This window comes from Peromyscus eremicus, chromosome 17 (assembly GCF_949786415.1).
Source record: "Peromyscus eremicus chromosome 17, PerEre_H2_v1, whole genome shotgun sequence".
Classification (NCBI taxonomy): domain Eukaryota; kingdom Metazoa; phylum Chordata; class Mammalia; order Rodentia; family Cricetidae; genus Peromyscus; species Peromyscus eremicus.
This window is the reverse complement of record NC_081433.1, coordinates 26,334,740-26,352,605: the sequence shown is the minus strand read 5'-3', so window position 1 is coordinate 26,352,605 and position 17,866 is coordinate 26,334,740. Positions and strand designations below refer to the sequence as shown.

The 17,866-nt window shown below is 40.3% G+C and overlaps 1 protein-coding gene across 4 annotated transcripts in view; it reads left to right on the top strand.

Annotated features, from left to right (window-relative positions):
* Positions 1-17,866, top strand: part of Tnks (tankyrase) — a 153,443-nt gene that overhangs the window by 101,831 nt on the left and 33,746 nt on the right. For all 4 annotated transcript variants that reach the window (XM_059244387.1, XM_059244385.1, XM_059244388.1 and 1 more), the window contains 6 exons: positions 4,760-4,854; positions 6,357-6,423; positions 6,710-6,896; positions 12,001-12,122; positions 13,547-13,638; positions 13,995-14,073. In XM_059244387.1, the coding sequence (XP_059100370.1) occupies positions 4,760-4,854; positions 6,357-6,423; positions 6,710-6,896; positions 12,001-12,122; positions 13,547-13,638; positions 13,995-14,073 (642 nt within the window). The remainder of the gene's footprint in view (positions 1-4,759; positions 4,855-6,356; positions 6,424-6,709; positions 6,897-12,000; positions 12,123-13,546; positions 13,639-13,994; positions 14,074-17,866) is intronic.

Below are 17,866 nucleotides of genomic sequence, written 5' to 3'. Positions count from 1 at the left end.
TGTTTTTTCAAGACAGAGTTTTTTTGTGTAACCCTGGCTGTCCTGGAACTTGCTTTGTAGACCAGGCTGACTTCGAACTCATAGAGGTTCCCCTGCCTCTCCCTCCTGAGTGCTGCAATTAAAGATGTGTGCCGCCACCACCTGGCTATGATTTTTTTAAAAAGAGATCTTCCTGGGTGAGAACTCAGTTTGTATCCAGATTTAGCACCAATTTGGGGTGTCTAAGAAGAGATACTGACCAATCAGAGTAGCCAGGAAGTTGTTCTGCAAGTAGTTGACGCAGTTGGAGGGGTTTACTTGGAGAACGGGAGTGCCCATCTTCCCGGGGATTGTGGAGAAAATGCTGCTGTGGGAAGGAAGCAGAAGAAAACCGTTCTCCGTGTTCAGTTTTCTACTCGCCCTGGTCCTGTAGTAGGCAGCTGCTGTTGTGAGGAAGTCCAGCATTTCTGGGGTGCTCATCCTAATGGTATGGTCTCACTGTTGGTGCATACAGTTCATTGTAGCAATCTGAGAATCTGAGTGCTGACATACTTAGAACCAACAAGCTCCTAGCCATAGATACTTACTTGCTATTCAGCCACAGGGGTCCATTTCTGAAGATCCTCTATGAGTCTGAGCTTTTAGGCGATGGAAAAGAAGGAATGCAGAATGAGAATGATGTCATCCTTCCTGGATTTGGTCCCCTCTCTCTATTGTTATCTCCCTGCTCATTTGTTCTATGGTGGTAATAGTTTCAAACCCAGGTACTTACTGTGTTAACCAGTTAATACACACACACACTTTGTCAAAAGAGTTAAGAAACTTCAAGGATGCTGATCTTCATAATTATACTACTTAAAAGTCAGGCTCAGTAACGAGATGTACTTATTTCTAGGGATGCATGCCCATATTGATTCTCTGGCTTTTAATTTGTTTGGATTCTCATCTAAGTATCAGCATCTCAAAGAGCTCCTTAAAGCTTTCCGTCATAGCAGATTAATCATGTCTCTGTTGATAGAAGTTTAATAAAGCTCTGATTGTGTTTATTGTGCTTGCCTAGGAATTTTGACTTAATGGCTGGTGTAGTATTTTATTTGTATCAGGGAAACACTGATCTATTTTAACCAAATAATAGATCCAAATGAGATATGCTTTGATAAAATAGAGCAAGAATTGAAATACTTAAATACTCATTTATAGGCAGTGAGTAAATAATCATGGTACAGCCACACAATAGAAATACTGTATAGTCATTACAAAGAATAAGACAGACTTTTCTGTGATAACATTAGGAAGAAAAAATCAAATCACAGAAGAATGTAATGCAGTCCTATTGGTGTGTGTGACAGAAGCAGCCACAAATGAACTTGGGGAAAGCAAACACACCGTCACAGACACAGACACAGAGACTCTCCAAGGACCCGCGAGCAGCTGGCACTGGGATCACCTGGGAAAGGGCATGCTGGGCTGCAGAGGAGTACAACCGTGTTTTCTGCACGGCTGGAATCTTTGGAGCGATTACCTTATTCTATATATTTAAAGGGAGTTCTACCCTGGAGAAAATAGTTCTTATAAAGAAAGTGATCATTTGAGACCAGCTAAAATTGAGAAAATACTTTATTATATTTTCACTTTAAAGCCAGACTTAAAGAAAGGCATGATTTTGTAGATCAAAAAAGTTGAATTTTCAGGTTTTGTATTTGTTCATATTTATGTGCAGCTTTTCTAAGACACAGTTTAAAAGTGAGACAATATCCAAACTCGTAGAGTGATAGAAGCATGGCTGCAGAGCTGATAGCACACTCAGCAGTCTTACCGCTAACGTCAACGGTTAACTGAAAGCTCCGTCTCCTGCCGGGGTTCTTATGTAGTAATGGGTGAGAGATGCGGGTGCCCTGTAAACGGCGTAGTAATGGGTGAGACAAGTTAAGACAGTCATTTGAAGGAGGAAAGTTAAGTCCCAGTTTATAAACAACATAGATGTAGCCACAGCTCATCACCTTAGGAAGGAGACAGACAAAAGGCATTCTCTTCAGTAGGGCACTATTTTAACAACAGCAAAAATCAGGGTGCATGAAGACTATTTTGGATTTGAGAAATTTACAAGACACAGTAACCAATTATATTAATCTTGATTCTTGCAAACAGTTTTATAGAAACAACCATAAAATCGGAATATTGACACTAACATTAGATTTTAAGTTCTGTTTTGTTAGATTTGATAATAACTTGCAAGTCTGAAAGAAAATGCCATCTGTGGAATGTGTGGAAGTGAGTTGCCAGTGTCTGAGTTTGCTTTAGAATATTTAGGAGGTGGGGAGGAGATGTAGTCAAGAGATAACAGAAGTCTGTGGAACACTGTCACACCAGCTAGTGACTATTAAAATATGAGAAAGGAATGCATGGGTGTTTAATATTTCTCTAAACTCGTTTTTAGTGAAACAGATTTCATATTTGTGTGTTGAAAAATTATGAAACTTTATTTTACAGAGTCATTTTGTAGTTGAAACTGTAGAACAAGAATCTGGAGGAAGAATTTAAATAGCATCCTGTATTGTGAGGTGTGTGGAGCTAAGAGGGACTGTGCTCGAGTCTCTGGAAGAAATAACGCGTTAGATGACAAAATGGGTAGCCTTCATTGTCTTGAACTGACTCTTCATAGTAGTCTTCTAAAGTACTGGATCCTCCTAGGAATGCATGTACATGTAAGGATACACATGTACACACACACATACACACACACACACACACACACTTTCTGGCTTTGGTACCTCTACACACTAAGAAGTTTGACCAGTATTAAATCTTCCTGGCGTCCTGACTATAGTACATTTCCTGGAGCCAAGAAAGTCCTGGACAGACCAAAACAAGTTGGTCACCATTGCTTGGGAAATTTCAGAGGATTTACTATAGCCTCACTGAATCCTCACCTTAAAGAAAATAAAAACACTATGCATTATGGATTAGACAGCTCTCAGGCGGCTTACACCAGCACTTCACAATTGTGGTTTTAGTCCTCCCTAGGAAATACATCGAATAGCACACATGACCGTGGTGAAATGTCAGGGTCTGACTGTCTTAGTTTGTTCCTGCTGCTGTGATAAAATGGCCTGAGAAATGCAGCATAGGCGAGAAAGGGTTTCATTTAGCTCACAGTTCCAGGGTACAGCCCATCGTTGTGAGGTCAGGACAGCTCGTGCAGAATGATTGTATTCATGCCCATGCTCAGCTGTTCTCTCCGTCACACCAGTCCAGGTCCCAGCTGATGAGAATGATGCCACCCACATTCAGAGCATATCATAAAATGATACCGTAACATGTGGGAGCCCTTTCAGTTCCTTAACCTAGCCCCCAGTTCTGTCCATTACCACCTTGCCCCTGCTTCCTTCTGTCATGGTTCAATGCAAACCAGACACTATCATATTTCTCACTGTCTACCTGAGTCAATTTACCAGGGCCACCAGTTCTTAAAAGCTTTTGAAATTCCTTAACTCCATTTTTTTTTTTTTTACAGCCAGTTTATTTCAGGCATCCTCTCATTTTTTACCTGATCAGTTACAGAGCCTCCTAATTTATAAATGTTTCGACCATTTATAAACTAAGCATATCACCACTTTTGAAGCATCATAATTTTACTCAAAGAATTTCTTAAAAATCTGAAAAGTAGGAAACTGACTTTTCTTGTATTTTGACTGTTTACATAAACTGTTAAAATAAGTGTATATATTGTCATTTGGAGATTTGTTCGATTTTGGAAATGGGAAGTATTGAATCAACTATGAACAAATAAAGTTCGTAAAGGGCATTATAAAAAAGGAAAATCTTTTTTGCTCATAGTCAATTCAATTGCCACCTTTCCCACAAAATATTAAATGTCAGCTTTGCCAGATAACAGCTTTGCTGGCTTACTGAGCAGCCATCCGCAGCAGTGTGTCTCTGGAGGGAGCTTCCCATCAGAAGCCGTGTGTAGTGGGCAGCCAGTGGAGATGCTACAAGTCCCAGGGAATGGATGAGGTGTACTGTCTGTTTGGTTTCCACTAGAGTGTCTTCAACGAGTTCTTCAGGGATGCTCCTCAGTCTTTCCCATTGAAGTTTGAAAGTTAGATTCTTACGTTTCCAGTTACTGGGAATAGGACCTTTACTTAGCATAAATAAGAGTGGTTCATGCTGGAAAGGAAGAGAGAAGCAGCGCAGGGCTTGTAGGGTAGAGCTTGATTATTGGAGCCCTTGAGGCCCAGTGAGGGACATAGATGAGGTCTGTTAGCTATTCCGTGCTGCTATAAACGAATGCCGAGGAATGTATAAACAGAAGCATGTTTGGTTTGTAACTCTGTGACTGGAAGATCCAGATGGCATGATGCCAGCGTCTGGCAAGGGCCTCTTGCTGCATCATGCAGGAGTGAGTAAGTGTGTGTGACAGGGAAGGGGAGGAGGCCAGGAGGAGAGGTCATGTAGGGGGAGAACAAGAGAGCAAGCCAAAGCGGGACTTGCTTCTCGAAAGCTCCCTTTATAATACCAGCCCAGTGCCTCCAGAGCCCTAACTCACCTCCTGAGAAAAGCAATCCCCTCACTTGAAGGCCCTACACCTGGACACTGTCACTGTGGTGACAGGAGTTTTGATGTGGACAGACCAGAATCAAGCCTTGCAGATAACGCTGGAGACGGAGTTCTCTCTCTCGGAAGGGGGATCATCCCTTGTGTGGTTATAAGCTGAGTGGGGATCAAGGCCATCTTCACGAAAGCAAACCTGAAGAGGTGACATGCTCTTCTTTTTTTTCAGTCTACTCCATTACACCTGGCAGCAGGCTACAACAGAGTTCGGATAGTTCAGTTGCTTCTGCAGCACGGTGCTGATGTCCATGCAAAAGACAAAGGGTAGGTGCAGCCATTTCTGCCTTTTGAGGATTTCATGGATGGATGATTATGCCGTTTTCATCATTTGATAGTCTGAAGGTTTTAGCTCACTCATTAAGAATGTTCACTGGGGCTGGAGAGACTGGGGTTTCATTCCTAGCACCCAGAGGGCTGCTCACACCTACGTCTAACTCCCATTTCACAGGACTCAGTGCCCTCTTCTGGCATCTGTGGACACCAGGTACATAAACATGCGATACAGACATACATGTAGGGCAAACACCATACATGTAGAATAATAATAAATTTAAAATAATGTTTTCTGGTTTGATCTCAGATCGTATTTTATGTATGTACTATAGACTTCTCACAATCATTTGTTAGACCAATTTAATTTTATTGCGATTCTATTTGAAGGTATTTTTCACAGTTATCATTTTCATCTCTTAAATTGCATTTCAGAAAGATTTAAAAATACTGAAAATTGTGATTATCTAGTATAGTAGCTATTAAGAGAATTTCCTCTTATTAATAAACTATAATAATGAGTAAATGATTTTTTAATTTAGTTGTTTTTTTAATCCACTTAAACTAATTCAATCTAGATGGTCCTTATAAACATTGGTACAGGAAGTAATGGATAGGAAACAAAAAATGTGTCGTTTTCTTTATGAATTGATAAATATTGGAAGCTTACCAATTTCCTTCTAGTTTCCAATGATCTGTGGACATTCGTTTTCTGTCCTATACAAAAAGCTAACATTTCTCATATTCTGGCCTTAAGATGTCAAGGATAATTGACCCTACCCAGGTGAGGCAGATCATGTTAGGCTTCTGTGATTGACAGCGTAAAGCAGAAATGCCCTAGAGGGAGACTTCTTTCATTCAGCTCACATTCGTGTCCAGAAGCATAGAAATGAACTCGGTACTTGAGACAGTTACAAGAAGGAGAATCCATCCATTTCAGATCTGCCCCTTTCCATGCTGTCTGTCTCTTGTTGTCAAGTTTTGTGCCTCCTGTGAATCGTGTGTCCCGGGAGAGAAGGGCACAAGTGCCTGGCGCCCTGGTATACCTGTTTTCTTGTGCATATCTGAAAACAGATGGGTGAAGAACAGGCAGTCGTCCAGAAGCACACAGCAGGAGAAGGTGGCTTCTAACCTCACTTAGAAAGGGTACTCTGATAGGAGAGTTTGGGTATTTGATTCTTGTTCTGAGAAGTAGTACAAAAGTGGATTGAAGTAGGACTATTTCTGTTCCCTGCCAGTCACTGTGCCTGTTACATACTGATATTTGTTTACTAATGCATTCGTCTTTCCTTTAATTCTTCTGATGGGTAGTTTTTATTATTTTCATGGATCATGCATAAAGACCACAAGATAAATACTACAGATGTGATATAAGCTATGCTTTGAGTTCTTTCCATAAATTCTTAAAAAATAGAATTTATTAGATTTTTTTTTTAGCAGTTCACAACCAAATGGCTGTTTGGAATTTCAGTGTTTTAATTTCCTCTTTTCTTTAGTGGACTCGTACCTCTTCATAATGCATGCTCATATGGACACTATGAGGTCACAGAACTGCTGTTAAAGGTAAGAGAAATCCAGAATATGGAATAGTATTGGCTTGATTTTTGGTTTTTTAGCTTGTTGATACTTTGTGGATTTTTTTAACAAGTCATGTTATGACAGTAAGATAATATATAAAAATATTTCCACTGTTTAGAAACTTTGAACATTCAACTAAAACTGTTTTTTAAACACTGGATTTAAAACAATTGTATTCTGAAAGTTATAGCTGACGTTTTCAGTGAAATGCTTTTTCTGGGTTAGCTCCCCTTGTGGAGATGGTTACTAATGTCGGGCTTTTCTGATGCAGCATGGAGCTTGTGTTAACGCTATGGATCTGTGGCAGTTCACTCCACTCCATGAAGCTGCTTCCAAGAACCGTGTAGAAGTCTGTTCTTTGTTACTTAGCCACGGTGCTGATCCGACCTTAGTCAACTGCCACGGCAAAAGTGCTGTCGATATGGCCCCAACTCCTGAGCTCCGGGAAAGACTGACTTGTGAGTGTTTGTGTGCCCATTGTGGCTACCCACAGTGAGAATATCTCAGTTCTGCTTCATTACCCTAGCTGTTTTCCAACTAGACGACGTTCTCCCCTTTTTACATGTGTATGGGTTTATCATAGTCATTTCTAATCATATGCCTTGCTTCATGTATTCCACAAGAGCTTTTAACACACACGTTATACATACAGCACATACACTATACATAATACATACATACATACATACATACACGAAGATGTGATTTTTTTGTTTGTTTGTTTTTTGAAACAGGGTTGCTCTGTGTAGCTTTGCGCCTTTCCTGGAACTCACTCTGTAGCCCAGGCTGGCCTTGAACTCACAGAGATCCGCCTACCTCTGCCTCCCAAGTGCTGGGATTAAAGGCGTGCACCACCACCGCCCAGCGAAGATGTGATTTTTAAAGCCCGAGTCTAGTTAGTTCCTCAAGGCTTCTGTTTATGTTTTGTTTTGTTTTGTGGTGTTTTGCTATGGGGTCTTGGGGGTTTGTTTTTGGGGGCTTTGTTGTTATTTTGTTTTGTTTTGTTTTGACAACTAACGGATGAGGTCCATCAACAACTATTTACTGAATATAGTTTTCCTGTGTGACAAACATTAGAAATACAGCAGTATACAAACCGAAACAAAAGGCTCTGGGCTCACAGAACTTACATATTTCTGCCACTGGTAATTAAAGGTGATGCTGAACATTAACTGTCCATCTCCAGAAAGTTATACAGTCATAGTTTTATTCACATGTGAGTGTTATGGCCCAGACTTAAGTGAGTATTTGATGGACATAACCTTCATAACTATTACTACGTATTATATATGTGTATATATATTTAAGGAAACTGCAAGGAGTTTTAGGTATGCAGGAAGTTTATATAGCTAGCACAGAGAATCCTCACCTACAGCATGTCTAGGTTCCTGTGTTGCTGACATTTTACATTAGTGTGGCCCATTTATCACAGTTAATAATAACCCGGCGTGGACACGTTTTTAACTGAAGGCCACACTAACTAGATGTCCTTGGTTTTGCCTAGAGTCCCCTTTCCATTGGCTTCTCATTCAGGTTGTCACACTGTGTCGTGGTGTTACAGCCGGACTGACATGTATGCAGTTCTCCATGCGGGCTTTGGAGATTTGAAGTAGGCTAGGTATCTCCCACCTAACTTGAATTGCCTGTGGTCTGCCTTCAACCTTGTGTGTAGGAGACTAAGAGTAAGAAACCACGTAAGAAAGTCTTTACTGGCTGACACCTCAAGGAAAAGAGTGCTCACAATGACGCTCGTGCCGTTTATCGTGAAGCAGCGTTTCAGCTAGTTTTTATGAAAAGAGTAAATTTCCTAAAATTGTAATCAGGTATAGAAATTGAAATTTATTGTATTCATGTAGTCAGAGTAGTGACTTCATCAAGTGTGAGCCCAGTTATGACTGGGGAACACCTTTGTTGTCCCCTTGTAGAACTCTACACTCACTCACTCACTCACTCACTCACTCACTCACTCACTCACTCTTGCCATGCTGTAGTGGATTATATAGTTATTTTCTGTGTATTCCAGCTTCCTTAGAAAAATGTAAGCTTGTAGGAAAAGGGCAACCTTTGGACACCTGTGCTATATCCCTGGTGTCTTAGTGAGGCATCTGGGTCATGTCTCTGTCTAACCCCAGCCTAGAGTAGTGCTTGTGTATGCTGTATGTTCAGCAACGTCAGCCAACTGAATTTGACTCTACTCAGAGTTGATAGTTCTGTTTTCTAATTTACTTTTTTTAGTTTATGTGATGGCTCATATTTATTCCTACATCATCATTGTCCCTTTATTCCGCTCTTATTAGGAGTCTAGACAGTCTGTTTGATTAGGTTGTCTTAGTCTATTGTAGACCTCAGCATTCACCTAAGTTTGTGTAGCTTTTTACAGGGAGCAGTTTCTTTGCTGTTTTCAACCTTCTCGATAGGAGTTTTCGTTAAATAAGATTCTACCGAGACTTATGTGGAGGGAAGAACTTAGGGATCTGCTGTAGCTGCAGTTTTCAGTGCCCTGTTTACTGCTGTGTAGCTGGCGTTCACATTACAGAATTTGTTAAAGGAAATAGTACAGGAGGCTTGAGAGTGGTTGAGAGTACTCGGTATGCACCCTGAGGAACTGAATTTGGATCTCAGTGCTCCCGGAGCAAGGCGAGCATGTTTTACATGTGCCTGTAATCCCTACCTCAGAGGATCAGGATGCCTTCATCTGGCCTCCACACATACCCCCCACACACACCCCAAAGAAGTTTATACAGGAAAAAAATAATCTTTACACCATGCCATTATTACAACCACATCATTCTGCATACTTACCTCCTTTCTTGATTTTTATTTATTCTTTTTGTAAAGCCAAATAAATGAGGTAGCTTGAATTTCATTCTTATTTTAAGATCTATTTAGAAAGGCAAACTTTTAGACATTTTATAACGAAAATTATCAGGTTTCTGGGTTAGTGTCATTGGTAGTTGTAACATCTTTTAAGCTGTATGTCTTTGATATTCTAAAAACAAACACCTGGCATGGGGTGGGGTGGAGGGAATGGTCCAGAAGTTCAGAGTGCTTCTGGCTCATGCAGAGGACCCAGATTGGGTTCCCAGCACCCATGTGGGACTGTTGACAACTGGGAAGTGGCTCACAGCCACCTCTGACTCCAGCTCCAGTACCTCTGGTCTCCATGAGCGTCCCACACAAGTGCACATACCTACACACGGACACAGACACACATGATTAAAAATAGGAACAACAATAAAACTTTAAAAATAAGTTTTTGTTACCTTTGCATTTAAAATTTTAGAACAGTTACATAGTTGATAGGCATTCCACTTCCTGGGTTGTTGCTTTTTAATTATAATGATTCCTCAATAAAATATTTTAAATTTCAAAATTAATTTGGTCAGAGATCTTACAGTTTTTCTAAGAGCAAAGATAAGGGATGTTTTCTGTAGGAAATATTATGCATGGCTTTAATTTTATTACTGTGCCATAGTTCTTTCTTCCCTTGGTACTCCGGTGGTGCGATTTACACTTCCATACATTTGCTGTTTTCTTCTGAGCCACCATTCCTTACTATACAGTAGGAAAAGGCCACACTGCCTGTATCACGCTGCTGTTGATAGGCTGCTTGTCGTTCAAGACGGCGTCACCTGCCTTGTGCTTCAGTTCTCTCCGCTCACGCCAGCCAAGCTCTCCAGTTCATTTGCTGTCGCTTCTGAATGCACCCGCTCCTTTGTAGTTGTCAGGACCCTGCCCTTTCACTCTGCCTGTAGTTCCCTGGCTTCAGCAGTCCTGCTTAGAGCATTGTTTAATGTTTATTTATTATGTATACGGTGCTCTGTCTGCATGTGTGCATGTCTGCCTGCAGGCCAGAAGAGGGCACCAGACTCATTACAGATGGTTGGGAGCCACGGTTGCTGGGAACTGAACTCAGGTCCTCTAGAAGAACAGCCTGTGCTCCTAACCACGGGGCCATCTCTCCAGCCCCCCTACTTAGAGTATTAAAATCAAAACATCTAATTTTGCTATTGATATTGACTGGTTTACTTTATCATCTCAGTTAACTTTGTGTTTTGTTCCAGAAGTTTTAAAGTCTCACGCTGAGAAATTTAACAATGTTAAAGAACCATAAAATAGGGCTGCAAGATGGCTCAGCCAGTAAAAGCCCTTACCACACAAACCTGATGATGTGAGTTTGATTCCTCAGAACCCACTTTGGACAAAGAAAATCAACTCCTAAAAGTTATCCTCTGACCTCTGCACATACCCTGTAGCTCACACACACACACACACACACACACACACACACACACACACACACACACTTTTTTTTTAAGGAAATGTTAAATAAAAGGTCATCTAGAAATGATTTATTTCCTGAACTAACACAACTTATTAATAACAACTAATATTTATTGAGAACCTACTATGTGCCAAACTCTGTACTAAGTGATAAGGACTGTGAAGAATAAATATGACAATGATACTAAGTTATTACAACTGCTGTGGTCCTAACTGTAAGTATTCAGTGAAGGCAGAGAGGGAGGCATGTCCAAAGTGTCTAAACTGAGGCCTTCAATAGTGACTGGTGGTTCATACGGCACGTGATGTATTTGAATAGATGTCTGTGTACATTTCTCAGTCTTTTGAGAGAGAGGAATGTGGTGAGGTCCTCACAAGAAAGAAGAAACAGCACAGTATCATGTAGATGCATAGGTCCAGACATTAGAACAGCTGAAATGGTTATGTATTAGTTTCAAACTTCATTTGTGTATTTTTGGAACAGTTTTCAGCTTTGTTAATAAAATTGTATAAAATAAAACTAAATTTGTAACATAGAAAATAAAAATCTAAAGTTATTCTTATGTAGTTATTGTTCTTTGAAAAATTTCAAATTCTGGCAGTTCTCAAACATTTCAGTTCTGTGTCAAGAATAAGTGCTGTTAATATTTTGACTATTTCTCTAAATATCATTTTCTGTTCCGTGACTTCCATTTAGTTCTGATGGCAGCAGGGACAGCAAGAAGAGTAACAGTGTAAAAAACAGGCTCCTCCTGTCTTTTCTCCTTGACACTGTGTAAGGTCTCTTATCTGTGTAAGAGCTGAACAGCACTCAGAGTGTGTTCACAATGATTGACTGCCCAAATAACCGCCTTAGTATGGGACTTGCCATCAGCTCTGAGAGCGTGAAAGGCTCATTTCACAGTACTTACATCTCCAAACTTTTCCTTAACCTATACCTGCATTCTTTATATCATCATGATTTTATGTTACTATTTGAAGTAAAATAGAGATGTATGCAAAGTTAGTAATTTTCCTACTTACAGTTTTGATTTTGTGTGTGTGTATGTGTATTTTTATATGTATTGGCCTTTTGAGACAGTCTCGTACAAGCTGGCCTCAGACTCACTTTGCAGGCCAGTCTAGCCTTTAATTTGTACTCTTCCTGCCTCAGCCTTCCAAGTGCTGGGACTGTAGGTGTGCAAATTATACCTTCCAGTGTTGATTATAACTTTTGAAACTATATGTCATTTTTATTTAATAACTATTTTTATTTAATAACTATTATTTCATTGGCAGATGAATTTAAAGGCCATTCTTTACTACAAGCAGCCAGAGAAGCAGACCTGGCAAAAGTTAAGAAAACCCTTGCTTTGGAAATCATTAACTTCAAGCAGCCACAGTCTCATGAAACAGCACTGGTAAGAGGGCATTACCCATCCCTCCCTGGTCGGTAACAGTGGGCAGCATTAAATAATGCTTTCAGTTCAGAAACCTGAAAGTGCCCTACTCTCTGAAATGCCAGCAATTTGCATTTTAATGGTGGTTGCACTGATTTTTAACTTGGGTTTGCTCATGATTCTTTGTGGGTGAGGGACTAGATATTTGCTCAGCCGTGATTTAGACTTGTTCTGTCTCTGTATCCACCCAAGCTTATTGTGACAAATTACTTTTGTGCTCAATGCTTTCATTATAATGCAAAATGTGAGCTGATAGGATCTTTTCTTTAGGAGTATGCTTACTAGATAAATATTATCTGTTTTCTCTAGAAAATACGGTGTCATAGATATTTGCATTATCCTCTGGAGTGATTGCATTCAAATAATGGATTATGTTCATGTGAGGAAATAGTACACCTGAACTTTCTGTTCCTGGCTGTATAAATTACCTTTAAAACTATCCTTTTTTTCCTCCTAGTACTCTCTCAGAAAGATTCACTTATTTTTATGTCATTAGATACATTTAGGCACAGGTGTTGGTCTGGTTAATGTATGCCCCTAACTTCAAAATTTAAGCATATGTGGTTTTTATAGCATAGACTGTTAAATATGCTTCATTTAACTTCCTTAAACCTATGTGGCTCAGAAAGGTCATTTAGCCCATTCTGTTGAAAACACTGTTAAAAGATTAACCAAATTGAAATGGACCAACTTAAATTTAAAACCATCAACCCCAGTTCAAATAGCTTCAGTCTACACAGTGCTAGGCCAGGAGGTTAAGAGTCACAGAGCATAATCCCCAGCCTTAAGGAACTCACTCAGCTGTTCTGGGGTAGTTACTCTACTCACTTGTGAGCAATTTTCGTTTTTAAAATGTTAATACAATCATCGATGCAAAATGGAGCAAAATACAAAAGTTATATAACTATGAGGATAAAATGTGAAGTTCCTGAGACTATTACTTCCTTTAAATTGCTTTAAGGTCACATGTTTTCACCAATGATTGAGCAAATCAGCTTATCCTCTCAATGGAGTAATGAAGAAACCCTGACTTTTGTGGCTGATAGACCAATAAGGGGTTGAGTCATTTAATATAGATTTCCACAACTTTGAGAAAGCAGTGTTCTAACGCCTTCAATGGAATATATGCTTAGTAGTGTTTATTGACTGAAGAAAAAGAAATGAAGTCTCTTAATGCTTAATTGAGAATATAATTTCGCTTGGTTTGCACTCCCAATGTGTTTAAAGGGAATATTGACCATCTCCATAGAGTAAAATGCATCATTATGCCATGCTACATTTTGAGATTACAGTGTTCCAAATAGCTCCCAGCTGCAGTTTCGTTCAGGAGTCCCCATTTAAATACAAGTCTGCTCTTCTTAAACTGACTTTTGTTTGTGTTGCAGCACTGTGCTGTGGCCTCCTTGCATCCCAAACGAAAGCAAGTGGCAGAGCTGCTACTAAGGAAAGGAGCCAATGTCAATGAAAAAAACAAGGAGTAAGTGTCCTTACAGAAGAGCTGCCCAGCCCTTTCCTTCTCGTTTGTTTGTTGTGTAATGTGCGAAACGTAACTTGATCGTTTTCAGCCCCACCACCGCCTGCTCCTCTCCCTGCCACTGTGGGCCCCATCTACCCCACAGGTCCCCTTCCTAGATTCATGTCTTCTTCTTGTCCTGGTTTGGTTTGGTTTTCTCTAACTCATTACGTCTAATTAGGGTTGCTTGAATGAGCATAGGCAACTTAGCAGTGGACACACCACTGAAGAAAATGCCTGCCCTCCGTCAGCAGCTGTTAGCTGCTGGGAGTTGTCACAGTAGAAGTTACAAAAGTCTCTTTCTCTTTTCTCCTTCCCAGTTTCATGACTCCTTTGCATGTCGCAGCGGAAAGAGCTCATAATGACGTCATGGAAGTTCTGCATAAGCATGGAGCGAAGGTAAGCCCAAACTCAGCATGCGGCAGCCGGCTGCTCTCAATACTTGAGTCCCCAAGAAATTCCTCCTCGTCAGGAAGAACAGTTAGGTAGTTCCTGGGTTTTGTCTTGAAAGCCATAGGTTGTCCTATGAAGTTGATTAATTTTTTAATGTTTCTTTGTCCTTTCTTCTGATCTCCTAGAAAGCACTAGGCAGCTGACATGAGTCTTCTGAAATACAGTTCAGCTCTGCATTTGTGTTGGTTACTTTCTCATCCCTGTGATCAAACACCTGGCAGAAACAACTCCGGAATGATTTTGCTCATGATCTTAGAGGGTTTAGTTTGTGGTCACTTGGCCCTGTGCAGTTGGGCAGAAAGCCATGGTGGTGGAAGGAAGCATGTGGCATACGAGTGGTGGTCAGTCTGTAGACGGCAAGAAGCAGAAAGCAGGATAGCACAGGACCAGGAATAAGCCATCTTAAAAGATCCACCCCCAGTACCTGTGTCATCCAACCACGTCCCGTCTTCTCAGAAACTCTCCGAACAGTGCCATTGTCTGGGAACCACACCCCCAACATGAGCCTTGTTGGGGGACACTTCATATCAAAACTACAAAAGCAGGTAGAGAGGTAACTCGGTAGGCAAGAGTGCTTGATGCTCTTGGGAAAGACCCAAGGTCAGTACCCAGCATCTATATCAGACAGCTCACAGCCATCAGTAACTCCAGCCACAGGGGATCCAACATCCTCTTGGGGACATACACACATAAATATCCACACATACCCACACAGATATACACATACACATAAGTAAAAATAAGACACTTTTAAAACATGGAAATGTACATTATTGGGGGGGATTTATTTTTGTGATGCTATAGATTGAACCTGGGGTCTCACATTCTAGATAAGTGCCCTACCACTCAGCTGGGTTCCCAGCAACCTATACCATTTTTAAGTTAATATTAGAATCCATACAATGATACAGTCAACTTTCTTTTTCAGGTTTATTTTTATTGTATGTATAGGAGTAATGCAGGAACCTGAAATGCAGGAACTGGAGCTGAGGTCATGGAGGAATGCTGCTTACTGACTTGTTCTCCATGCCTTGCTCAGCTTGCATTTTTATACAGCTCAGAACTAGTTGCCCCAAGTGGCACCATGCACAATGAGCACAATGCCTCCTAAAATAATTATTAATCAGGAAAATGCCCCAAAGACTTGCCCACAGGCCCATCTTAACTGAGGGTCCTTCTTCCCAGATGATGTTAACTTTTAAGTTGACACCCCACACATACACACACACACACACACACACACACACAAACTAATCAGCATACCCACCCATCATAACTTCGTAATTTAAAAAACCATTAAAACACAATCTTCTAACCTATTTGTAATTATTTCCTGTTTGGTGTTTAGGTGGTTTTTGTAAGAACATAAGGAAAGATGAAATTTGACTATCAGATTTTTTAGTGAAAACTTCAGTTTAATTACATAATCACATTACAAGTAAAAACATTATTTAGTAAATGTAGTTAATATATTTCTTTGATGGGTTCCACATGTGTATGAAATCTCTTCCATTAGTAATAGCTGATGAAACCAAGTATCACAGCTAAGCAGTGACCAGACCCTCAATCCCTACATCATGATTCTTTGTAAGATGAAAAGATTTAGGGGCTGGAGAGATGGCTCATCTCTGGCAGAGGATCTGAGTTCCATTCTTAGCACCCATGTTGAGCATTTCACAGCTTCCTGTACCTCCAGCTCCAGGAAGCCTCTGACCTCCATGCTACCTACACCCATGTGCACATTCCCATACAGAGACACGTAACACACCCTCAATTGAAAAACTTCTTTCCATTTTAATTATCCTTCCTGCCTTTTGCTTTTCCCCTTGCATTACATAAGCCTCAGATTTGTTTGTAGTGTTTTAGTATTACACTACTTGATTATACTTTTACAAGTGAATAGGATTATATGTTCTCATTTACAGTGCATGTGATCCAAAATTTTGCTTTAAAAGGACATTCGGTGTTTTTTGTTTTTTTTTTTTATTAAGATCAAGATGAGTTAGAATTAAAGAGAAGTTGTACAAATTTCTCACATACTTTGTAGCTACAACTATGGTATTGTTATATAAACAACATGTTATGTCAAGCAGAAATAACAATAACCTAAGTGGGCTTTCTCTTATACTTGTGAGCATTATTTTTGTGCTGGTCTGAGTATTTTATGACATTTATAATACTCATACAAACCATGAATAATGTTCTTAATTTTTTAAAATATTATTTATTTGTCGTTACCAGTAAGGCATTTTATTTCAGAAAAACATATGAAAAATAGCCTTATTTTATAGTCCATGTCAGTGACATCGTATAGGTCTAAGATTGGCCATTCATGTACATAATGCCTTTTCATTATCAGCATCTTAGTTCAGCAGTGGGCTTCTGTGATTGAAAACATTCTGCTAGTGATGCAGAATGACTTCTAAGGTACTATATCCTTCCGGTCTTCCCTACAGAGAGTAAGTGTTATTGGTTCCTTTAAAGACACAAACAATACAAGTTGCCATCAGTAGACCTCAAACCTTATCATGCTAGGTGTAGTGACAAATGCCTTTAATCCTAGCACTCAGGAGGCAGAGGCAGGTAGATCTTTGATGAGTTTGAGTCCAGCCTGATCTGCATAGTAAGCTCCAGGGAAGCCAAAAGAGAGTGTGGGAGGGAAGGAGAAAGAGATAGGGGCAGGGGGAGGAAGAAGCTGTGTTAACTTCCCATTACTCATTCCTGGATCCCAAGGTAGGATGCTAATCCCACAGGGTTGGTGCATTCAGTCATTCATGTGTTAGTAAAAATTTTTCTTTGCTACAGCTGGGCCATGTTTTCCTTGCTTAGTGTATTCTTTCTGTGATTCCTGTTGATTTTTAAATGACCCATGGTTTCCATCTGACTCTATAGCACTTTCTGAACATGTGCCTATGATCAAATACCTGACAGAAACCACATAAGTGGGGAAAAGTGTATTTTGCTCATGGTTCAGAGGTTCAGTCCATTGTGGTAGGACAGCGTGCTGGAATAGTCACCTCATGGCACACAGGAGTCCAAGTGGAGTACTAACAGGAAGATACAAGCACAGAGGACACACTTCTAGTGACCTACTCCTCCAGTCACTCTGTGGCTTTCTACAGTTCCTTTCTTTAGTAGCCTTCAGATTGGGAATCTGTCAGTGGATTAACACATTCATTTATACTGAAGTCCTTAGAATATAGTCATCTCTAGAAAAGCCTTCACACACAGACACACACACACACACACACACACACACACACACACACACACACACACGGTTGCTTTACTAATTACTATTTAGTCACATCCATAGTCCAATCATATTCACAATCAGTTGGCCATCGCAACCTCTAAATACGTGGCTTAAGAAAGTCTTAACTGTTGCTAGCACTGTTGAGTATATAACATTAAATGAAGCATTTTCCTTCTTGAAGGCAGTTCCACACTTTAATAGACCTAAAAAGTGAAACTAACCTTTTTAGCACTGAGTGTTAAATACTTGTTGAGAAAGTTAGGACTTAGGACTTGATCTCCAACCATTTTAGGGTACTCTCGGGGCTCTGAGACTAGGGGCTTCAGGGAGAGAAGAGTGGTGGGGGTAGATTTTGTTGTTTGGTTTGGTGGGGTTTTCGTTGTTTGTTTGTGGGCCAGAGTCTACCATGTAGTCCTAGCCAGCTTAGAAACTGCTCTGTGCACAAAGCAGACCTCAGATGTATGAGGATCCTTCTGTGTGGGC